Below are 25,461 nucleotides of genomic sequence, written 5' to 3' on the forward strand. Positions count from 1 at the left end.
TAAAGGGAAGATAGAAGAGAGAAGGGAGAGACAGCAGGAAGAAGGGAGAGAGAGACACACAGGAAGAGAGTGGGCAGTCAGTAGGTGGAAATAAAAATCCAAGAACACATTAACTTGTATGTGTTAAAGGCACAATAAATCATAAAGATGTGACTGTTACACTGTCCAGAAAAGTGAAATTATCCAGCAGCAAATTTCTGGATTCAGACAAGAGTGGATTCAAATCCTAGCTTTACTATTGATCGCTACTCTCTGATTTCAGGGAAAATCCTCAAACTCTCTATTTTTAAGCATCCAGTCTTGGAAAATGTGGTAATTACAGTACCCATCTCACAAAGCTGATGCTATGATTAAAAGAGATCACTCATGGAAGTGTTTAACAGAACGCTGGCACCTCAGAGGCAGGAATGATAAATGTTTGCTTCCGCTAGTAGGAGAGGTAACCTGTGACCCGGAAGTTAGTGCAGCCTATGATGTAACTTCCGGTCTGCTACCTGGATGCGGCGCTCCTGTTTCTCCCGACTGTGCTCCACACCGTCCAGGGTGCTCTCCAGCTTCCGCAGCTCTTCTTGGACTCGCCCAGGCAGCCCACCTTCTCCCTGCTGAGCCTGCGCGATCTGCTGCTGCACGTCCTTCTTCTTTGCATTGATCCTCTTTGTCTTTTGCTGGAAGCATTTGTTCAACAGATGGATAGAAATGTTAACTCTCTTAAGCAACTAAGTAGGGACATAAACACCCACGCTATAATGGAGGTACAGAAAGGTAAAATCTCCTGAGCAGGGACCTAAACTGCATTTTAAACTTAAGATGGAGAGTTAAGATGGTAATGAAGGCTCTGTGATAGTCAAAGATGGGCATTATTTAATATTTTATGCTTTTTAATGGGAAACAACATAATTAATTTGGCCTGAGTGTTTTAATTGTGTGCAGATTTAGACAACATGTAATCGTTTGTGCAATACCCCAGATGGAATCTGGCAAAACTAGTCATTTGACATAATTCTCCTTGAAGAACTATATTCTGCCTAAAAACACAGAGCCCCAATTCCAATTTTTAAAAATCAATCATGCTGTAAAAATGCTAATATGAAGAGATTTAAGTCCAGGGTATATTCAGAATTATTAATACGCTAAGATATCTGAGGAAAGGTGTGTTTTAAAATAAATATTTTATTGAAGTATGTACAAGCAAAAATGGTACACAAATCTCAAAATACAACTTATGGATTTTCACAAAGTAAACACACCATATAACCAGGCAGTTGGTTCAAGAAATGAAGAGTTTTAATATTAATATATTACTGTGAATATCTATAATTTCATATTTCTCTGATTTAAAATAAACTGAAACCCAAACAACACTTTTACCAGTGATTGAGAACAATATAGCACTAAGCACTTTTTTGAAGTCTAAAGGCTGCTCTTTTACAACTACTTCAATGCAACTTCCATTTTGATATATTATTACATAGACAATTACTTAACATTTTCCTATACATTAAGTTAACTAAAATTCTGCCATTAGATTAATGTGAATCATACTTTCACTTCTGTTGAATTTGACAAGTAAAGCTGATTAAAATTGTTAATTATCAATACACGTTCCAGAACTTCTTTAGTTCCAGTTTTAATCCTTTGTGGGAGCACACTCTTTAGAAAGGACTGGTACTTCATGTTATAATTTCCCAAACCAGGATGTAGTCAAAGTTGTAAACTGAAGATCAAAGATTATCATGTAATAAAAGAATAGTCATCTCAAATATGAGATGGTTTGTTTATGCTTTCCTTCTCTATTAAGAAAAGGATAATTTAGTGTTTTATGAAGGTTTTCATAGCTAAATCAATTTTCCTTCCACAATTTTCCTTGAACATTTTGGTATCATCAAATCACACTGGCTAAGGATTTTTCTTGCAAGATATTCTGAAATATTAAATATTTAATAAGGAGAACAGACGTGCCAAGTTCTTTTAACTATTTGATTGAGTTCCTTCCCAAGCTCCCCATCTTCCCTGCTCAAGTCAGTGGATTGCCTTACTCTTCATCTGTCTGGTACTCAGTAACTAATCGACTTTGCATAAATGCCCCAGAATAAAGAGGCATTCTACCTGGTGATGAAGGAGTAGTTGTTGTGCTTCAAACAAATTTTCAGTGTCCAAGATCTTCTCAGCTTCTTCCTGGACTTCTTTAGAGCCAGTGATTAACTCTTCCAGGGAACTTTTGACTATTTCTTTGTACTGGACACAGTCTCCAAAGTTGCTTAACATCTTTTCAACCTAGATTTTCATGAAAAATCAGTCAAACTGTTAGATTAGGAATATCTGTAGAAAATTTCAGATCTTTCAGAATCAGGGAACTATAAGTCATCCAAATGATTATTTTTTCTATGCAAGTTTGTAAATGATTTCAAGAAATCCTGATAACTATTTGCTGTACTTTACATTCTTACATTATCTTCCCAAATACAAAGTCATCAGATTTGTAGGACAACTTGGTCAGTACAAATATTCTTGCTAAGGGTAAATGTGGCCTTGTGTGTGCATGCTAAGTTGCTTTGGTTGTGTCTGACTCTGTGACCCTATGGACTGTACCCTGCCAGGCGCCACTGTACATGGGATTTTCCAGGGAAGAATACTGGAGTGGGTTGCCATGCCCTCCTCCAGGGAATCTCCCTGACTCAGGGATCAAACCCACATCTCCTGAAACTTCTGCATTGCCGGCAGATTCTTTACCGCTGAGCCACCAGGGAAGCCAGATGTGGCCTTACTAGAAATGAAATATATGGTCTTGTATAGTATACAAAGAACTATAAACATTGAAATGTATATAAAGAAGTTTAAAGTGAGTAGATCTTGCCTAAAAGAGGTTTTACTAGCCTGCTGGCTCAACATGAATGGGTTGCTATTATTAGCTATCAGTTATTTGGGCTTCTTAGGTGTCTCAGTGGTAAAGAATCCTCCTGCCAACACAGGAGGTGCAACGGATGCAGTTTCAATCCCTGGGACAAGAAGATCCCTTGGAGTAGGAAATGTAGGAAATACTACTCAAGTTTTCTTGTCTGGAAAATTCCCTGGACAGAGGAGCCTGGTGGGCTACAGTCCATGGGGTCACAAAGAGTCAGAGATGACCAAGCACAGCACAGCGTCACTTATCTACTCTGTTCCAGGCACTGCACAGGCTTCCCTTGTGGCTCAGCTGGTAAGGAATCTGCCTGCAACCGGGGGACCTGGGTCCAATCCCCGGGTTGGGAAGATCCCCTGGAGAAGGGAAAGGCTACCCCAAACTCCAATATTCTGGCCTGGAGAATTCCAGGGACTATATAATCCACGGGGTTGCAAAGAGTTGGCCATGACTGAGTGACTTTTACTTCACTTCAGGCACTTTACTAAGTACATACAGTATTGCATTCAATTCTTGAAGTTAACTTTTGGGGTATTTTTATCCATTTTAAGCTCATGGTGATGTAGGAAATGGGGTATCAGAGTTAAACTGTACCAGTGGGCTTATTTGACTCTCAAACCTAGGTTCTTAATCTCTGCAATTTACCTGAAACTGACCATGAAATAATGCTTCTAGTGAAAGTATGGATTTAGAAGCTTTGCTCTTTAAATATAGGTGGTGAACCTGAACTATTAATAACATATCCAATAATGGTACAGACCACAAAGCAAAGATTCTGCTCATCTTTCCCACCAATCTTCATATATATAAGTGTCTGTTATAACCATTCAGTTTAAACTAGTAATACACATTTCAAATAAAATTATTTGTTAGACTGAAACCCAAAGGAACCTTCCAGACTCTTCATCCAGAGCTTCCATTTAGAGTGTGAATAAATAGTTTACCTCTGACAACAAAGTCCCGAGAGCCTTGAAAGAACTAGATAATTTTGCCAGCTCATCTCCTTGCTTTTGGGCTTCATCCTCAGAAGAAACTTCAATCAGAATTTTAAGCCTGGATTTCAGCCAGCTGAGAGTCTCCCCTTTTTTGGTAATACCACTTCTTATCTCCTGGAATGAAAGAACACTTTTGATGAGCAAAATACAACTGTGAATCATAACTTTCCAGCAAGAAAGAACTCAACCTAAGAAGGTTTGTAACACGGAGGTCGAGGAGCCAGACATTCATTCACCAACATGCCTACTTATTTCACTTTTTGTTCACGTCTTTAACCAAAGTCTGTGAATGCTAGGAGGAACTGTTTCCCCAATGCCAAAACCCAATGTGTAAAATCAGTGTTCTCTATACTGAAAAATTCCCTCTGTAACTAGATGTCTACATATTTACAGATATGTCCTTGATCATAACAAAGATGCTTCCAAAAGTACTGTAGAATATGTGACACCAGAACTGGGAATTATAACATATACTTTTTCACCTCATTTTCTGCGAGCTGGAAGGAACACTATTTTTTTGGAAAAAAAAAAAAAAGAAATTGACAGAGTCCTTTTTTAAATTAGTGGGTTTCTTTCATTGAAGAATTTACTTGGTGAATATTATTATGGATGCTCTAAAGATGTATGGTGCTAGTGGTGAAGAATCCACTTGCCGGTGCAGGAGACACAAGAGATGCGGGTTTGATCCCTGGGTTGGCAAGACTCCCTGGAGTAGGAAATGGAACCCCACTCCAGTATTCTTGCCTGAAAAGTGCCACGGACAGAGGAGCCTGGTGGGATACAGTCCACGGGGCTGCAGAGTCAGACACGACTGAGCGGCTGAGCACAACGATCTATTTTAACTTCATTAGCTCATATTTTATGTTTCACTTTGGTTGGTTTTTGGAAGTCAGTACCCCAGAGAGTAAGGTGCACAAACAGGCGCTCAGCTCTAATCCAGGAAGAGAAGGCTGACTGGCCAAGACGATACCAGAAAGACCTCAGGCATCAGCCCTTGTAGGACTGGGGACCGGGGGAATGGTGCCTGGGGCTGCCTCTCCCTCCTGCACCTGCTTTGGGTAGCTGAGAGCTGACTGCTTGTGCTGCTACAAGAGGGTCTTACAGGGCCAATACCTGCAGAGGAAATAGTTGGTTTTAGAAGCAAGTGGTTTTTTCTTTCCAAGATGTGAACTTTCTGGTATTATAACAGCAACCAAGAGAAAATATAGACGTCCGTCTACAGATGGACATGGTATTGTTGAGTACCTTTAGCATGTCAAGGGATTATAATTTTAATAGGGAAAAATGAAAATCAGAGGATGGGAATAGAAAGGAAATAACATTCTTATCAGTGCTTCACTGGTGGCTCAGCAGAAAAGAACCCTCCTGCCAATGCAGGAGACTCAGGTTCAATTCCTGGGTGGGGAAGATTCCCTGGAGAAGGAAATGGCAACCCACTCCAGTATTCTTGCCTGGGAAATCCCATGGATATAGAAGCCTGGTGGTCTAAGGTCCCTGGGGTCACCAAAGAGTCAGACACGACTTTGCAACCAAATAACACAATATATTCTCATCAACAACTCTGTGACTTGCAGTGGTTCAAAGTACCGAAAGATAAATAACATTCACAACAGCACGTGTCTACAAAGCTAAGAGCCAAGATAAGAGGGAGAGGGATGCTGTGTGCCATTCACAGACTGCAAACTGGATTCAGGCCTGAGGTTCTGTCGCCCTGGCTGGGTTTATCAGGCAGCACCCTTGCTCACAGGGACTGATCCAATCCAAGCTGCAAGTGACATAGAAACGATACTTAAGAGACCATGCCCAGTTCTCTCATCTTCTGTAATCCAGCTTTTGAGTGGCTGAAAATGTACAAAAACCGGCAGTGTTCTTGTTTTCCATGACTATTCTTGATCTCCACTGTGTTGTACGCCCATGCATACAATTTTCCTCTCAAGATTCCCCATTAGCTAAAGAGGCATTAGAGGTACCACTGAACATGACTAAATCTCAGAACTAACAATGATTCCACAAAGAACACCCCTGCAGTTCTCCACAGAAACAGGGGGAGACTTATTTTAAGACAATTTTCAGGAAGTCAATTTTTTTTTTTTAGGAAGTAAATTTTTTTATAGAAAGAAAACAAGACATCAGTTAGACTGTTGCCATTATTTTTTTTTTATTAATAGTTATTTTCTAGTAACAAAAAAAGTGGCCCAGAACTTACCTCCACAGCACGTTTAACTTCTCCTTGATTAGCAGTATCAATGGTCTCATTCTTGATCCCCTTTAACTGGGTCTCCTTTGCAGATATCCAAGAGGAGAACTCATAAATTCTGAAATAACACAGGTATTTTCTTATTAAAGGGAGAAAATATCCCCAGGGTTAGAATATATTTTCCATTTTGAATTTATGCATGGAAATTTGATAATCAACTGATGAGAAAATGGATTCACACATTGCATTCAACTCATTAGCAAACTGATTAACAAATTTCCTGGCAATGGTTCCTTTCACATGAAGCTCAAGGCAGAAGAGGCTGCCCCTGGGCTCACTCACTTGAACCAAAGGGAAAGCAGAGCAGATGGAGCTCAGTGGTGGAGGAAGATGCATCTCAGAGTCTGGGCACATGGAAGTGAGGAAGGTACACCCGAGGTCTGACCTCATGCGTCTCCACCAGAGACAGAAACCCAAAGAGGCAGAAGTCCCTTTCGCGGTGACATGAGGAAATCAGAGAGAAAGAGATTGCCTAATTCTGATTCAAAGAGACAACATCTGGGTCACCTGGAAATAATGTGCTTCCCTCTTGTTTCTGACTGAAAGTGAAAGTTGCTCATTCGTGTCTGACTCTTTGCGACCCCATGGACTATATAGTCCATGGAAATCTCCAGGCCAGAATACTGGAGTGGGTAGCCATTCCCTTCTCCAGGGGATCTTCCCAACCCAGGGATCAAACCCAGGTCTCCTGCACTACAGGTGGATTCTCTACCAGCTGAGTCACTAGGGAAGCCCAAGAATACTGAGTGGGTAGCCTATCCCTTCTCCAGGGGAACTTCCTGACCCAGGCATCAAAGTGGAGTCTCCTGCATTGCAGGTGGATTCTTCACCAGCTGAGCGACCAGGGAAGCCCCATTTTGGTTTTCTAACTGAAACTCATTCTTTAAATTCAATGAAGCATTTTTGTACAGAGCATGCACACAATCATACCATCTGATTTTCTTCATTGCGTAAGATGAAACATATTTCATGACTTGTTTTGCAACAATGTCTGAATTAAAAGAATTATGAAAGACCACGTCCTTCTCTGGGAGCCACCCACAACTACCTGCTCGTGTAGTCCTTCCACTTGTCTGGGTCTCCCACCAGCTTCGCGTAGGTGCAGTCAATAGCAGCTCTGAGCTCCTTGAGGGTCACGTGACAGGTCTCCGGTGTGTTCCGGACTGCGTCCCGGACTGGAAGTTTCAGACACAGTTCTTCAATGAGCTGTAACCTTTTCTCACAGAGATGGTGAGGGCCCTTGTCACTGAAGAAGATCTAGTGAGCAATAAACATTTACATAATCTCTGTGAGAATCCACACAAGACTGCCATATTTTCATGGACAATTCCCATCTAGTCTAGCAGTATAAAGTAATGAAGCTATTGGGTGTTTTCAGACCCAAATGCAAGCATCAGTTATATACTTGAAGGGACACTGGGACTTCTGGGACATACCCTATGCTCTTTGATGACCTTTTCGCTGCCTTCCTGGGGCACCAGCTTGGTCTCTCGGTCCAGCTCAGCTCTGCACTCTTCCACAGAAGCTAAGAACCTGTTCTTCTCCACCTCAATCTTCAGATGAAGCAAATGATATGGAGCTTCTGCTTGAAGATCCTGCATGCCATAGGAAGAGTCCGAAAAATAGGATACCATTCCTGATCATGTACATTTCCCACTGAAGTGGGAGAAAATATAAGATAGTTCCTCTTCCAGGGGATCTTTATGACCCAGGGATTGAACCTGTTTCTCTGGCCTTTCCTGCATTGGCAGGCATATTTGTAACCACTGAACCACCTGGACAGCTTAGCCCAAATGTGACTTAATACCTTATCATCAGCATTGAGACTCTGTGCTTTGTACTTTTCCAAGTACCAGGATCACAACCAACCTTTCCAGCCTGCTGTGAGTTGGGTGTTTCCACGTGATTATCCTATTTAACTTTTACAGTAGCCCTATGCAGTATTAATATTCCTATTTTAAAGATCAGACCCTTGAGGCTCAAGGTTAAGTAGAAAAGCTGGATTTGATTCTAAATCACACACTGATTCCATATAGCCTCTCCCTGGCATGTGTCCTTTTAAATTTTGTCAACAGCCCTATGAGGTAGGAAGGACAGATTTTATGCTCACTGCACAGGGGTTGAGGGGGTGCTCAAGGAAACCTCATTAGTGAAAAAGCCAGGATTAAGCAGCCCACGGCTCCGACCACCTGCCATGTCCTCTTTTCCTCGGAGTATACACTAAGAAAAGAAGCAAGCCAGCACACAACAATGGCATCCTGACAATGGGGAGCTTTTTACATTCTTCTTTGATACAAGTATAAGCTTCATCATTCCCTTTAGTTGTACAATTTATTTTTAGCCTACTTGTCTCCTATGGCATTTAAAAGATTACCTTTAAAATAAAACACTGCGATAACTGATGAGAAAAATGAGTTAAGGCTTTGGAAAGACTAGGACAGATTATATCCCGGAGAACTCAATGTATGTGTGTATGTAAAATAAAATACAGCCTTCAATTATAGTCTCTATTCCACAGTACATTTTTGATAATGTTAAACCTAAAAGACAACTTTAAAAGCTTGAATTTCTTTAAGCATCCTTTTTTTAAAAAAAATCAAATTTAGCAAGTAAAAAGGTATTTCTTTTTTATTTTTATTGAAGCATAACTGATTTACAATGTGAGGTGTACAGCAAAGTGATTCAGTTACACATATATATATATAAATATATACATATATATTCAGATTATTTTCCCTTATAGATTGTTACATAATATTGATTATAGTTCCTTGCATTATACAGCAGGTTCTTGTTGGTTATCTATATAAAAAGGTATTTCTTTAATTGTGTTTTTCTTATGCAAAAGGCTGAACTTTTTATCCTATGTTACTGGGGTTAGAAAAACAAAATCCCGAAAGTGACACAAGCTGATGGACAGTGTTCTAGCTGCCTGCTTTCTGGATCTCATGACTCCTTCAGCTAACGCATATAAAATTCACCGTTCAGTATTCCCTCAGAGCATCACTTGTGAGTCTGCTGCTGGAGTCGCTTCCTCCAGTCTGCCCCGAGGATGACACCTTCAAAGGGCCCCGTCACTTACAGCTGCTTCCCCTGACATGCAGATTCTGAAGTCGGTTTCCATGTGACAAGCCCACGCAAGACACTCCGGTCGCACTGAGCCCAGTGGAACGTGTGTGCCCCGGGCACACCCTGCAGCTTGCTTTTTTCCTCCCTGCCGCCCCCTGACCCCTGCCGCTTCTTTAAGGTCCTTGCTCAAAACTAATTACCTGCCTTCTTCTCTGCTGTCCAAGTGGTCCACTTCTCTCTTTCAAAGCTTTCATCAATGTATTACTTACACTTTTTGGAACTTATTATGTATTGTACTTTTATTATTTTGCAACTAATTATCTTCCTTACTGGACTCTAAGTTCTCTGGAGGGAAAGGATTATTCTTTGTTCATCACCGAATCTTTAACCAGTAAACTGTTTTCATTTATGTTTCAGATCATAACAATCTAAACCAGATGACAAAATCCTTGAAAACCTCAAACATATAGGTGTATATATATACCTATATGTAATATATATGTACACCTATATGCATATACCTATATGTATATATACCTATACATACATGTATATACCTATCTATATAAATAGTACATAATTGCATACTTTATATACAAATATATATAATATATGGGACTTCACTGGTGACTCTGATGGTAAAGAATCTGCCTGCAATGCAGGAGACCTGGGTTCTATCCTTGGGTCAGGAAGATCCCCTGGAGAAGGAAGTGGCTACCCGCTCCAGTATTCTTGCCTGGAGATTTCCATGGGCAGAGGAGCCTGGTGGGCTACAGTCCATGGGGTCACAAAGAGTCAGAGATGAGTGAGCAACTAAACACTTTCATACTTTCATACATAATATATATATGATGCTTTCATATGTATTCATATGAGATATGAATACAGAATATATATTTCATATATATGATGTATTTCACACATCATGCTACTGAAATTATAAGGAACATTTCTTGTCATTTCAATAGCATACCTAATATAACTAAGATGGAAACAGTTTATGAAATGTCGCTGAAAAAGTTAAATGCCTTGATGTTCCTGTCCCCAAAAATAATCAGGAAAATAAAGCATACTCTTAAGTAATATAATGAAATTGATGATACTTAAAAATAGGAAAAGCAGGACTTCCCTGGTGACCCAGAGGTTAAAGACTTTGCCTGCCAATGCAGGGGATATGGGGTCAATCCCTGGTCCAGAGGATCCCCCGTGCCACTAGGCAACTAAGCTTGTGTGCCACAATCACCGAGCCAGAGTGCCCTAGTGCCTGAGCCCTGCAACAAGAGAGGCTGCTGCAGCGAGAAGCCCGTGCACGGCCAGCTAGAGAGTAGCCCCTGCTCACCGCAACTTGGGAAAGCCCACATGCGGCAAAGAAGATCCAGGGCAACCGCATGTAAAATAAATTTTTAAAATCTTTAAGAAAACAGGAAAAGCAAAATTCTATCACATCTTATCCCGTTTTGTTCAAGTTCCACTTTTTCAATGGGAAAGGGATGAAAAACTATGATAACATTCCCTGGTTTCTAAATTTCTCTGACCATTGAACCCTCACACCCTCATGTTCTCTCTTCTCATCCATGATACACGACCTTCCCGTGAGGTCCTGACTCACCTTCCACTGTTTGTGGAGCTTTCTGACGGCTTCCTGCAGGCCCCGCTGCTCCTGCTCGGGGAGAATGTCAGTGAGCTCATCACAGGCTTTCAGGAAAGCATTGAGCACCCTCTGGTCCAGCTGGCTGAAAAACTCCTGGCGTGGACAAGGGGGAGAGTGGTCACGAGTGTCAGCCAGAATAAAAGGCAGCATCAGACACCAGACAGTGAAGCAGTCATGCCTCTAAACAAGCCTCTTAGCCAGCTGCTGCCCTCTTCAAACCTTCTGGGCAACTACCATTTTGTTTTCAGGAGCAAACTATAATTATCCACAGTGATGAACCAGAAGCCATTGAATCTGAAATTGAACCAGGACTTTTTTATTTTTTAGAAAAACATCTGCAGTTTTCAAATTTGATAGAATCTTCTAGAGAGCCAATGGGAGATCTTAAAAACTTGATCCCACAGGAACAGAGTTTTAGTTCCTCTTTGGCAAAAGTCAGGAGAGCTGAGTGGAAGCCAGGACTAGACCTCACAATCCCTCACTCCCTAACTGCAGTGTGTTCCAGGCCTTGCTGGTTCATTATGAGCCATTTCTGCATTCACACCAAGCATACAAACTGTGGACTGAATTGTGTTGCCCCCTCCCCACTGTCCCATCCCACCAAAGCCATATGTTGAAGCCCTAACATGCAGTGTGATGATATCTGAGGGTGGGCCTCTCATGAAAGAATTAGTGCCCTTTTTCAAGGAGAGACATTGAAGATCTTCCCTTCTACCCATCTCTGCCATGTGAGGACACAGTGAGGTAACCATCTGCATATCAGGAAGAGTCCTCGCCAAAACCCAGCCAGGCTAGTCCCCTAATCTCAGACTTCTAGCTTTCAGAACTGAGAAAATAAATTCCTATTGCTTAAGCCACCCAATCTGTGTATTTTTTTATGGTAGCCTGGGCAGATGAATACAACACATGCACAAATACACATGGCTAAGTCTCACAAAGTCTTAGGATTATGTATGCTGGGAAGCCACAGTGATTCAAAAGAAAGAACAGCAGAGTAGGGGTGTATAAATTTGAACAAGATGTTGGATGGTCATAGACATCAAACCTAAATTCATCAGCTGCATGACAAACGCATTGCATTCATCATCTGAGAGCATGGCTTACATAAATATCCACTGAAATTTCAGGAAAAAAGTATACATTGTCAGAGGGAATCATCTCCACACACCATTTAAGAGATTACCGATACCGATATAATTTAATACCGATACTCAATATAATTTAATTACCGAAAAAAAAATTAATTACCGATACTCAATACCGATATAATTTAAATGAGTATGATTAACAGGGAGATGGCTTCACAATACTGGCTCAAGCTGTAGATCAGCTACCAAACTTCAAGTGACATGGCACCTATACCATGAGTGATACGGCAGAGTTATGATATAAGCACAAAGACTTAGCCATCCCCCTAAACTTCTCTCTCTTAGGAAGCATATGCTGGTCATGAAAGAGTGTTTCAGCTAAATAATGAATTGGTAGTTTGGAGAGTCTGAATTATCTCTCCTATGGCTCTCTGCTACTCCAGGGGCTCAAGAACGGCCAATTATAGGGCAGCTTATCAACTGCTTCTGAGGTTCTTTTTGCTGTCATTTCTTGGGGTCTCGTATCTAACAAGTTCCTGCTCTCCTGACTCATTTCGCCCTTTCCCCCTCCCCTCCCTTTCTCCCCTTCTCTTTTCCCCCTCCTTCTTCCCTCCCTCCTCTTCTCCCTCCATTTTCTTCTTTTTCCCTCCCTCTGTGTCTCTCTTCCTGTCTCTCTCTGCTTCTCTGTATGAGATCATTACACTCTTTTTATTTTGTATCCAAGATGGCTTGCTCACGTCCTCGTGTCCTTAAGGGCCCACGTGGGATGCACTCACTGTGTGTCTCTTCAGCAGGTCTTCCGGGTCCCCCTTTTCCTCCAGGCCCTCCTGAGCGACCCTCAGCACCTTCTCCAACTCGGCTCGAGACTCCTCAAACTTCTTCATCAAGCGGCTGTTGGTTTCCACATGTTTCTTCCAATCTCCAGTTTTCTTTACCATATTCTTGATTAAAAATAATAATAATAATCATAAAGGGATATCAATCTCCAGTCATTGCAAATGTCATTTGTTAAAGAGTAGTGCTTCTTTCAAAAAACACTTGTAAGGAATACATGTCATTATGATGAGAATAATCAACCCTTTTAAATATTAATCAATATCAGAGAAAAAAAAAAGTCACACAGTCGTGTCCAACTTTTTGTGATCCCATGGACTATAGCCCGTCAGGCTCCTCTGTCCATGGGATTCTCCAGGCAAGAGTACTGGAGTGGGTTGCCATTTCCTTCTCCAGCATACTTCCCGACCCAGGGATCAAACCCAGGTCTCCTGCATTGCAGGCAGATTCTTTACCAACTGAGCTACTCAGAAGTACAATATCAGAGAAAGAAGAAGTAAAATGATTGGCTTCCAAACACCAGTAGATGAGCCATTTGTCAAGAGTGAAGACATGAAATGCGGTAATTACAAGTCTTCTTGGAATTTTCCTTGTTCACATCTCGAAAGCAGGCAGAGAACTTACCTGAAAAGCAACATGCATATCTGCAATCTTCCTCTGTAGCTTCGTCTGATCAAAATGCTTTAACACGTTGCTCAAGGTCACAAACTTTTGAACACTCTGACTGCCTTTCTCAATTTGAGTCATGGCTTTCTTACAGCTTTCTTGACAAGCTAATAGTTCCTACAGGGAAAGGGAACCCACAACAATAGTATTTGAAAGGGCAAGAAAGAATGAGAGTAACCATTACAAAACATTAACAGCATTATATAGCTTTTAGGCTTTTAATCTGCAATAAGTAAAACCAAAAGTATGGAGAGATGGTGCTTTTCAGAAGAGCACAATTTTAAGCAATCACTGAAGTCAGTGTCTTTTATATAAGGCATTTAAATGTCATGCTGAGGTTTCTGAAATTTTTTACATTTCATGCCTACCTTATTAATATCAAGAGAATGACAGAGCATCAAAATTATTATCTGCCTGGTGCGTGCCTTCCTCCTACCAACTAACAGGTCCGTAATTTATTGTAAAAACAATAATGAAATCAATCCATGTATCAGGCTACAATCTGTCTCAATAAATTTAATACCAGTGCATATTATACTTTACTGAGTTAGTTGAAGTAGATTATATATCATTTGTGTATCCTAAAATATACAACATTTGAATTCTTAAGGGTCACAAACTATTAACCTCATTAATAAAATGGTGGACCCCAGGTTGGTTGGTGGTTTAGTCACTAAATTATGTCTGACTCTTGCATGGACTGCAGCCTACCAGGCTCCTCTGTCCACGGGATTTCCCAGGCAAGAATACTGGAGTGGGTTGCCATTTCCTTCTCCAGGGCATCTTCTCGACCCAGGGTTCGAACCAAGGTCTTCTGCATTGTAGGCAGATGCTTGCATTACAGGTGGATTCTTTACCAACTGAGCCACCAAGTGGACCCCAGACTATAACACAAAAGGCAGCAGACTAGTGGACCTGGGAAGGCTTGGCGGTTGTCACGCATTTGCAGATGAGAAGCGATGGTGACTCAGAGGAAGCCTGACTATATCCTGGGATCCTGGCAATTTCTGCCTTAGACAGCATGGAAATTATTCAGCTCCATGGCAAGCAGTCATGTTTTTGACTTGAATCCACACCATTTGCACTTCAGCATCCTTGATTGCTTTGAAAAAATATTTCAAACTGGTAATTTGGATACCAGTTTGGGTAACTTAGATGCAAATATTAAGAGCAAGGTTTCTGTTTTATTTGGGGGAGATAGAGTAAGGATATACTTGTTCTTTTTGAAGATTTAGAGAGTAACATATGTTAGAAAAATCTTGAAGTGAAAGTGAAAGTCTCTCAGTTGTGCTGACTCTTTGTGACCCCGTGGACTATACAGTCCATGGAATTCTCCAGGCCAGAATACTGGAGTGGGTAGCCTTGCCCTTCTCCAGGGGCTCTTCCCAACCCAGGGATCGAACCCAGGTCTCCCACATTGCAGATAGATTCTTTACCAGCTGAGCCACTAGGGAAGCCCAAGAATACTGGAGTGGGTAGCCTATCCCTTCTCCAGCGGATCGTCCCTACTCAGGAATCAAACTGGGGTCTCCTGCATTACAGGTGGATTCTTTATCAACTGAGCTATCAGGGAAGCCCTAAAAAAAATCTTGCTCAAATTTTATCCTTAAAAATAGTAAATGCAATTTTTATTGTGAAAGGATTATTTGATGGAAACATATAGCAATTTGGGAACATAGGGAATGGCACTATGGTTTCAAAATGAAAAACAATCTTTAACTAATATGATGAGAACCCATTAGAATAGGGTTTGATGGTATAATCATTGCATGTATGCTCAGTTGCTCAGTCGTGTCCGACTCTGCAACCCCGTGGAATGCAGCCCGCCAGGCTTCAATTTTCCAGGCAAGAACACTGCAGTGGGTTGCCATTTCCATCTCCAGGGGAATCTTCCTGGATCAAGGATTGAACCCATGTCTCTTGCATCTCCTGCACTGGCATCATCATTGTGACTTATCATTAATAATAATAATAATAATGTTAATTGCTACCAGTTATAGAGTATATGCCCTAATGTGTTACTCATATTATAGAACATTTAATGTAATCTCTGCAACAAGTTCTCAACTTAGGTACCACCACCCCCATTTCAACGTGAGGAAATAAAGCTAATCAAGGCTTTGTAATTTGCTGTATCAGATCTGAATACCTGTCTGACTCACTTCAGATGTTCTCTGCTCTTTCTCCTAAGTGACGCTGCCTTCCTTCCATGAATCTATTTTGATGAACACAATGGCAAACCTTTTGCCCATCAGTTTTACCCTCTGTTGCTTAAGTTCATTCATAATAAACCAACTAAATAAGCCGATTAACTGTCACACTCAGTAGGAGGCTGTTCTGCATACAGATTTGCTTACTAAAACTGAGACAAAGAAGAACGATTCTCACTCCAAATACATTTCCAGAATGCTATGGTCGTGTCGACCGGTCTGGTCCTAGAGGCGGGAAAAGATCTCATAAGACACCAGTGATAGACACTGGACAGAATGGAATGCAATTATTTATTTCTGTACATAGCTAAATATATACAATTTAAAATTTATCTATACAATTTTTATCTACATAAATATGCAGGTACGCTAAGTCACTTCAGTCGTGTCTGACCCTCTGCGACCCATGGACTGTAGCCTGCTAGGCTCCTCTGTCCATTGAATTCTCCAGGCAAGAATACTGGAGTGGGTTGCCATGCCCTCCTCCAGGAGGTCTTCCCAACCCAGGGATCGAACCCACATCTCCTTGGCTTCTGCATTTGGCAGGTGGATTCTCTACCACTGAGCCACCAGGGAAGCCCCTATGTAAATACACCTATATATAAATATATAGAGAAATATAACATTTTTTATTCTATCAATAGTGGATAGGGTTTTCATCTTTGGCCATGCGTTTTTGTTTTGAGTTGCCAGTACTATTCTATTAAAAGTTTTCTTCTCTAATGATAGAAATGATGAATTTCTATCATTATATGCACCTCAGTGTGACTGCCTATGCATTCAATTAACTAGGTCTCCTGAAAGAAAATTTTCCTTACCTGATGTTTCTGTTTAAAAAGAGGACTAGATTGTGCCTCATGTTCAAGAACTGTCATAATTTCATCAATTTTCCCAAGTGAGTCATAAAAGGCCGTCATCTGCTTTTCTAATTCCTCCAACGGTACCAACAGCTGCTGAGACTCAGAAAGGAGTGGGGAGTAACAGTCTTTGACCTTTAAAAAAACAAAGACACAGATTCCATCGAAGACCATGAAAGACCATAAGCTCAGGGCACTATTCATAGCTCTCAGGAATGTTTTCTTCATTATAGGGTCGTTTTGTGTTTACAGATCTCCAGAGATACTCTTTAATGATATTTCCTGTGTATTGTTAAATTTTGATGTTAAAAAAAAAAGCACTACTATTGTACCACTGAGACAAGTAAATGCTACGGAGCTTTCTCATGAAAATACACCTAAATCATCCATCTGGATAGGTCTTGCTCATCTAAATTATGTCAGTGAGCCAGATGACATCAAATTCCATTTTATGAACTCTGCAACCCATCTTCACATTGGGCTCAAAATCTGACCTAAGACAGTCATGAATGATCATTATCTAAGCCAACCTGGACTTTTGAACTTTATTTTTAAGAACTCCACTACTTGACCCCTTAACTCTAGAAAAAATTACAAACTTGTTGATGTGTTCCTTCTGGGGAGGTCCTGTGACTCTCCTAACGGCCTTCGAGCTCCATGCCTAGCCAGTCTTTCCCCATCGACATCCCACTCACACCAAACACTCATGTCATATACCAATCTTTTCACAAAGGTTCCCATGCTGATTCTCCCTCATCTGAATTGGCCCAGTTCTCATCTGTTACTTCTCTTTTAAATAAATGTTATTAACTCATACACCTGCATTGTCTTTATCTTCATGATGAGGTCATGAAGATGAAGATCTCCATCAAGTGTCTGCTTTGTCATATCTGTTGGAATCCAGGAACTCATACAATCTTGCAAGAAGTTCCTGCCCCCCTCATTTTATTTAGAGTTGCTCCCAAAGTACTATGGGTTGACCAAAATATCCACTTATATCTTCCCTAAGAAGGTATGAAAAAACTCAAATGGACTTTTTGGCTAACCCAATGCTTTTGGAAACCAAGGAAAGGAAATTAAGTATCTGTTAGTAGACCATTTATTTTTTCTTTACATTGTAATTATTTTCATGTTCTTGAATATACTCAATGAAGGAGAAACTCATCTAAAGAAAAACACTGTCCTGTTGCCACAGGGCTCTGTTAAAATTACTGAACAAAATAAAGAGAATCTGCTGACATGCGTAATAATTCGTATGCTTTCCAAACACAACAGGAAACTTACCAAGATGCTACATCTAATACAGCAGTTAAGGAATTGTGATGACTTACCTGTGTCTAAAGGAGCAATTTGCTTTCTCAGAAGTTGCCCTAAATCACTAAACCTAACCTAGGCTGAGATGTGCCAGCCTAAGACACAGCTCTAAAGGCTGCTTGAAAGTTATCTAATCGATAATGTTGACTCCAAACTGTACCAAATCCTTATAAATAATCTTGAATATTTGCAAGGATTTAAAATTAGCATTCTTGTATATACCAGTTTGACAAAATTTTCTCTTCTTTCCATGGCCTTGATTCTTTCTATTTCTTCTACCTGACTCATTTATTCCTTTTTTAAATGACTTCTCCACAGTTGATTTCATATTTTCATATTGGTCCTTCTCTTTCTAAATTTCCTTTCCTAATCAACAAGGTTTTCTGTTTTATTTCCCTTTGTTTTCCAATTTTTCATTACATAATTTTCTCTTCACCTACATAATCAAGCCTTTTTTTTTTAAGAAAAAAAAAAACAGGTATTAATTACCCAGTTTAAATGGACTTCGAAAACAATATCATCTTTACAAAATGCAACTTTAGATAGATAAAACATCCTAATGAAACTTCCAAAGCTGTTAAGGAAAACCCCTCAATAGAATAGAAATGACTTATGGGTTATTTGGTATTCTTTGAGTTTCTTGCACAGAAGTGGCATAAATGTATGTATCTTAAGTCCGAAGTGAGCTCTGTGAGATGAAGAGGGCAGAATTTCACTATTTTGTGGTTGTGCAAGTGAAAAGAAATGGTGTAATAAAAAGCGTGTAAGTATGTCCAATATCAATACACCCTAATTAAAGAGTATACTGGAATTCTTTCTCACTTAAATAAATGATGTCTTCCTCCTCCTCTCCTCCCCTTGCTTCCCATTTCATCACTCCTAACTGGTCCTCGGTTCTTCCAGAGGAGGCTTATCTTCCTATTAAGATACACCTACTAATACTTCTACATTAAAGAGGCAAGGCTTTAATTATCAGCTCCATAGTCTCATTTTTTAAAGCTCATGACAAAGTTACTAGATGAAGAATCCCAATATGAAATAAACACAGGATCTACTAACAAGTGAATGAGTTGCCTGCGGTGACAGAATGGTAAGACGAGCTGAAAGTGATGTTGGTCCTGAATGGAGTTTCATGCTTTAAAAATATTTTCCCACCTTGGTTAGCTGCTCTTTGAGCCCAGACATGGTTGCAAACATTTCATTAGCTTCTTCTTGGGAGATCTCTTTGGTAATGAGGTGCGCTGTCTTTGTAATCATCTTATACTGAGCATCCATCACAGGCACCCTCTGCTCAATATCCTACATGAATCATTGAAACAGCTATGTTAACACATGATACATTTACTCTTAATTTCAAGATTTCACAAATGGATACAAATCAGTATGTACTGAATAAAACTCTTTACTTGTAATAATCTTTTGGAGAGTCCAATGATTACCTCCCTTCATTACTAATACATGATATATTGATTTAAGAAAATAAATAGAACTAAATATAAGAAAATAAATAAAATGAATAGAATTTAACAAATAAATTTCCTTAAATATCACCATAAATCCTTAGGTTAACATAAAGATAAGCAGAAGTAATCTTTACACTTTCAAAATGCATATTAATGTAATCTATAAATATTACATCAGGTAAATGCATATTAACAATTTGGGGCAATTCTGATTTTAAAAATGAAACAACTTACTTCTTTAAAATAAGTAACACATTGTCATTGCAGAAATTTATAAATTAGAGATAATAATGAAAATTTAAGACGGTCTTCTCACACCAGAGTCAACACCCCTACCACCACAAGGCTCTGCTAAAATTACTTAAACAAAATTAATATTTTTCCTGTGTGTATTTACACCTGTTTTTTATTTTTACAAAAAAAGGATGATGCTTTGTTTTGCATTTCTTACTTAATGATGTATTGGAAAAGTCTTTCTGTATCATTAAATATTCTTCCACTGCTTCATTTTTGAGAGTTGTAGGGTATTCAAAATATGTAAATGGTACAATTCATTTAGCAAATCCTTTACTGTTGGAGGCATTTATGTAGGGGTATCTCCAGACATTTATTTCTCCATAGTACTTTATAATTTGATCATAGAAAATGAAAATTTATATTAAAAAACTATTTTGAAGTTACCCTATGGTCAATACACATCTTAAAAAATTTAGATAGCTTTTTCATGAGAGGCAGAAATCAGAATATGCATACATGTCACAGTGATGCCAACGAGACACGGAAACAGTTCTTGTGATGACCTAAGTAACTTCACTGATCTTTCCTTACACAATAGAATAGGTTTTCCACTTTCTGTTCCAGAGAACCAGCTCACCTCCAAGTCTTGAATTAATAACTTGACATTAATAAAAGAGACTTCCAAGGGCTCTGAAAGTTTCCTATGGGCTCCAGTTGCAAACTCAGACAAGACAGTAACACAATCGTTGTATTCCTTCTTCATTCTGTCCAACTCATCAGCTCGAGCATACTGTTCAGAAAAGGGAGTGGGGCAACACAGAAAACCATTAAGCCAAGACTCAGGAAGCTTGTAACTTTCACTTCTACATTCTATCTGGAATTGTTAGGTGGTAGGAAAGACTCTGATTCCTGACTCTTATTTTAGATACATTTGAAGTTAGTCAAATTACTGTGAAAAGAAGAAAGGAGGTAGCATAGAAGCAAAGAATTATGACTTAAAGCATGAATCATTCCATGTAAGTAAGCTCCATATGTCAACCTAATCCTTAATCAAACTATACATTTCTGTTATGTTCCTCCATTACAAGTTGGAAAGAATAAAGGACCAAATAGAAACATAACAGTTCTAAACACATCTGTACTCTGCCTTAATAAGCCCATGCTCTAACAATAAAGAGTCTCTAAACAGACTGTTTATCACATTTATGACACACCCATGTTCTAGGCATAAACATATTTGAAAAACATACTTGCTTAACTTCCATAAACAACTCCCTCCATCGCCCATTTAGCAACAGTAACTGCTGTTTGAGGTCACGGGAAACCATCTCATCACACGTTTCGATTAAAAAATTGCCAGCATCATTCATGGCAGTGTGCTGCTGTATCCAATGAGGCAAGTTTCGGAAAAAATCCTAAACAAGAAACAATACATGCTATTGCAAACCATAAACCAAAAGTTAATAAATGATATGAAAGTAACCAGACCATGAGAAATACCTTGGTTCTAAAATTTGTGCAAATTTTAAGGTGAATTTTAACTCTCTTTCAAAATGGAAACTTTTAACAAAGAAGTTAAAAAATGTAAGCTAGAAATTGTGTCTTTTCATAAGAACATGTATGCCATATCTTTTTGCTGAAGACAAAACAAAACATGATGACCATATTTTGCTATTCCTGTTTTACAGGTGAAAAAGCTGAATTTCTGTGAATGTAAGGGACTTGTGCCTCTGTTCTTCAGGCAAGTAAATACCAGTGCCAGAGTCATATAAGAGGTACAATATATATATGGGTGTGTGTGTATATATATATATATGTGTGTGTATATATATATCTTAAGAAATTTTTACTGATTACTTTTGATATTAAAATCAAATATTAAAATCTGAATATAGTCCATGAAGATAATTAACAATCATGGAGATAAACTCTTCAAGGAAAATTTTTAAAAGTAATTATCTGGGCCAAGAATACATAATACAGTGACATCCTTCTTATTTAAGGTTACACATTTGATGATGGAGCAGCTTCCACTTGATTTCAAATTGTGTGCATGAGCACACACACATGTACCCACCATGGTAAAAACCAAGAACACCATAATTCAAATCGATTTCACAAGTCATGTGTGGGAGGACTTCCTACATAAACTGGTGAGAACACTTCCATTTCTGGTGGTTATATCCCCTTGGATGAAATTAACACATATGACATGTGCTAGGCACTGCCAGTCTAATCAGAAAAGTCAAAATCTGTGTGGGTTACAGTTGCTCAGGTACATGAAAACACTTAATCTGTATGAAATATGGAAAGGGAAACATAAAAATTATACATCTGCTTGTATAACATAATAATTGAAGAACCAATCTTGAATGACAAGCAGTAATTCTAATATAAGTGCTATACCTCTTAATGGGGATCTGGCACTTTGATGTTTTACATAAAAGCTGGTTTTCCATGAGAAAATATCAGACTCCCATTGAGAAGTATATATACAGAAATCAGCCCATTTCATGTGATATTTTAATGTAAGTTATATTAAAGACAGCAATTCTTGCACACATCTGTAACTGGAGGAAAGAAAATCACTCCTACCCAGAAGAAGACCTTGACTGACAGTTGATAAAATCCAAAAACAAACTTCCAGAGAGACAAACATGTGGTGACCCATCTGTTAAATCTGTATAATGCCATCACACAGACTTAGGGCTACGTTAGCCAAAATTGTTTTAAATGATCAGCATTCAGTGGCTTAGTCGTATCCGACTCCTTCCGACCCCATGGACTGTAGCCCACCAGGCTCCTCTGTACATGGAATTTTCCAAGAAAGAATACTGGAGTGGGTTGCCATTTCTTTCTCTAGAGGGTCTTCCTGACCCAGGGATCGAACCCATGTCTCCTGCGTCTCCTGTGTTAGCAGGTGGATTCCTGGGAAGCCCAAAGTTGTTTTCATCCTCTCTTAAATTAGGAAATCCACAGAGGCTGCGCCCTTTAAGTCATAGACGTTATTGTGTGTATAGCGCCCTCTGCTGCCCATTGGGTTTGGCTGCCCCTCCATCAGTTACGGCTCTCTGAATGCAAAAATCCAATACTGTCTTAACGTTAAGCTTTAAAAAGCAGAACATTTCTTGGTCTAAAATAATTTACTAACCTGAAAGTGCAGCGTTAAAGGCAAAGTCAGGATTTGCGTGACACGTACGCAAACACATGAACTCCCTAGAGAACTTTGCTGTGAAAGTCACCTATTTCCAAATTCGCCTGTGCCTGCTTCCTGTTGTAAGTAGCAGTCTTACCTTTTTGGCATGTTCTGACTGATTGAGCATTTTCTCGGCGTCCTCGAGCCAAGCCTGAAGACTAGCCACAGTACTGCCGTATCGGTCCCAGTTGGCGATGACTTCCTCCAGCATGCTCCGCACGCTCCTGACTTCCACCGAGAGGTTCCTCCACTGCGCAGTGGTTTCATTCATGAATTTCATCACATTCTCAGCTTCTTCCACTGAAACAGATAAGTTACAATCCCTGTTTTATATTTTAAATCCACCACACCTTTTTTTCTAGGGTCTACTGGAGTGCATTCATAATTCCTCCTAGGATTTTAAATTTAACAGATGTAATGTTAGAATCACATTCAGCTCATGTTGGGGATAGGTTATCTTATTCATAGGTATTTATAAAGATTAAAGACAATGAATATTTAAAACTTCTGATAAATGATATATTTTAATAATAAATGGCACATATTTCTTTGCATTTATATACATTCAGATAGACACATATATAGTACAACCATAAATGCTATAGTTCATTTTCAGCAAATATAAGAAATATATCTGCAAAATGAAACAGACACATTTTACAATTGCGTCTTTCCACGAACTTAAGTTTTCATTTATTTTATTATAATATTCAGGTTGGTCCTAGTTTGCTTTTAACCATTGGAATGAAAATAGGTTTGAACATTACAATTTAGAAAATGAAAACTTATTTTCCTTTTTCTTAGAAAATCACACATACACACACACACACGCACACACGCACACACACATACAAGGGAGGCATAACACAAAGTCAAGTGAACTGAATCCAATACAGCTTTTCAGGCCAATGGCATGGCCACCCAAAGATTCTGCTGAGAAAAAATGACTTAATCATACAGAAACATGTAGGTTCTAAAGTCTACTGTGTTCAATACTACGACAATTCCATCTTGTATTTTACCTGAACCATCAGCTTTGACATACATCTCAGCTGTCTGTTTCAAGATCTGGTATGTCACTTCATATTGTTCAAAGAACTTGCTATTTTCTATAAAAGACTAGAAAGAAGAGAGAACGGTTAAATGATAACTAATATAGGCTTATGCAGACATGCCAAAGTCAGTCTTCTGCAGTGCAGGTATGTGGATATGTTACCCAAATTTACCAACCTCACTCTTCTTCAAAACATCAACTTAAATCAACGGCCATAAATAACCTGATTATTTCTGAGAATATAACTTTATTCCCCACTTTTGCTTCTAATTCACCCCTAGATTGAGAAAATATTACACTTCTTCTCCACCCAAGGGTTTGTTTTTAGAAGAGACAGAAGCTTCTCCAGAGTATGTGGGGCTAACATTTAGAAAGCACTAAATTTGGAACAACATTTGAAAATGTCCCACTGGGTCTTAGCTGTGGGATTCTGTTGCTCTTTGAACAATAATTCTGGTGGAGGATGATTCTGAGGTACTTCAGAGTATAAATAACTGACACAAGGCACACTTTCTTAAAAAGTAAATATAAAAATATTTCCAAGTAGAAAATTGCTAAATAATCATACATTCTATCCATGTTATACACGTTCTCATATTTCTATTAACCTAGTATAAAAATTACAGATAAGACACGTCTATATCTAATACAGTGCTGGTTTAGTTGCTAAGCCATGTTGAACTCTTGCAATCCTGTGGATTCTAGCCGACTAGGCTCCTCTGTCCATGGGATTCTCCAGGCAAGAATCCTGGAGTGGGTTGCCATTTTCTTCTCCGGGGATCTTCCCAACCCAGGGACTGAACCCACGTCTCCTGCATTGCAGGTGGATTCTTTACCACTGAGCTACCAGGGAGCCCCTATATCTAATATGCCTGTATGCAATTTACATATGCATTTTTATTATTGCTAACTCCAGGAAATATGAAATAATTCCTGTTTCAAAAATTATTCCTACTTTTCTAAAAGTAGAAAGTTAAAGCAATTACCGATAACAACATATTGCCAAAGGCTTCTTAATTCCTTTTAATAGTGTAATTAGTTCCTATGATTTAAACTCAGTAAAATACTTCGTGTCACTATTATAAAATATGAAATTGGTCTTCAAAAACTAGCTGAAGTTCTGAATAGGATGTTGATGAATGCTTAATATGGAGATGCAAAATGCTTGTGTGCAGATGCAAAACTATTCATACAACAATTTCATAGGCATCCCTAGACTTTATTAATAGAAATGTATAGCATTTCATGATTATATTTTAAAAGTTACATGTAATACATTTCATACCATTTGCATTTACTACATAGTAACTATTTTTGATGGATATATTGAATAAAGATGTGAATTATCTGGAATGAGGGATTCCCTGATGACTACCTTACCCAATAAGTGAAATAGGCTTTATTATTTTTGATGAGAATTAGTTAGCTCATTATTTAGCCTTATGTCCTATTCCCGTAACCTCTGCCTACTCCCCAAATGGAGAAAGAGTAATTTAATGGAATTTAAATTTTGAATAATTTCACAAATAAGTAAGTCCTGATTTCATCAAACATGGATGATTACACCTAATTTTCAAGACCTTGTAAGAAATTGAAGAAACAAATATATTCAGCAAAATTTTTAAAAATAGTGTTCATTTAGCTTGGACACAATTTCAAGGAGCTAATGGG

General features: G+C 39.0%; 1 protein-coding gene across 3 annotated transcripts in view; it reads right to left on the reverse strand.

Annotated features, from left to right (window-relative positions):
- The window catches only part of SYNE1 (spectrin repeat containing nuclear envelope protein 1), a 474,926-nt gene that overhangs the window by 292,061 nt on the left and 157,404 nt on the right, over positions 1–25,461 (reverse strand). For all 3 annotated transcript variants that reach the window (XM_043457157.1, XM_043457156.1, XM_043457158.1), the window contains 15 exons: positions 23,759–23,855; positions 22,834–23,036; positions 20,791–20,955; positions 20,178–20,330; positions 18,996–19,139; positions 16,488–16,661; positions 13,418–13,576; positions 12,736–12,900; positions 10,830–10,964; positions 7,588–7,746; positions 7,200–7,408; positions 6,101–6,209; positions 3,844–4,008; positions 2,107–2,274; positions 495–665 (listed from right to left, as the gene is read on the reverse strand). In XM_043457157.1, the coding sequence (XP_043313092.1) occupies positions 495–665; positions 2,107–2,274; positions 3,844–4,008; positions 6,101–6,209; positions 7,200–7,408; positions 7,588–7,746; positions 10,830–10,964; positions 12,736–12,900; positions 13,418–13,576; positions 16,488–16,661; positions 18,996–19,139; positions 20,178–20,330; positions 20,791–20,955; positions 22,834–23,036; positions 23,759–23,855 (2,376 nt within the window). The remainder of the gene's footprint in view (positions 1–494; positions 666–2,106; positions 2,275–3,843; positions 4,009–6,100; positions 6,210–7,199; positions 7,409–7,587; positions 7,747–10,829; positions 10,965–12,735; positions 12,901–13,417; positions 13,577–16,487; positions 16,662–18,995; positions 19,140–20,177; positions 20,331–20,790; positions 20,956–22,833; positions 23,037–23,758; positions 23,856–25,461) is intronic.

The sequence above is a fragment of the Cervus canadensis genome, chromosome 33 (assembly GCF_019320065.1).
Source record: "Cervus canadensis isolate Bull #8, Minnesota chromosome 33, ASM1932006v1, whole genome shotgun sequence".
NCBI classification, from domain to species: Eukaryota; Metazoa; Chordata; class Mammalia; order Artiodactyla; family Cervidae; genus Cervus; species Cervus canadensis.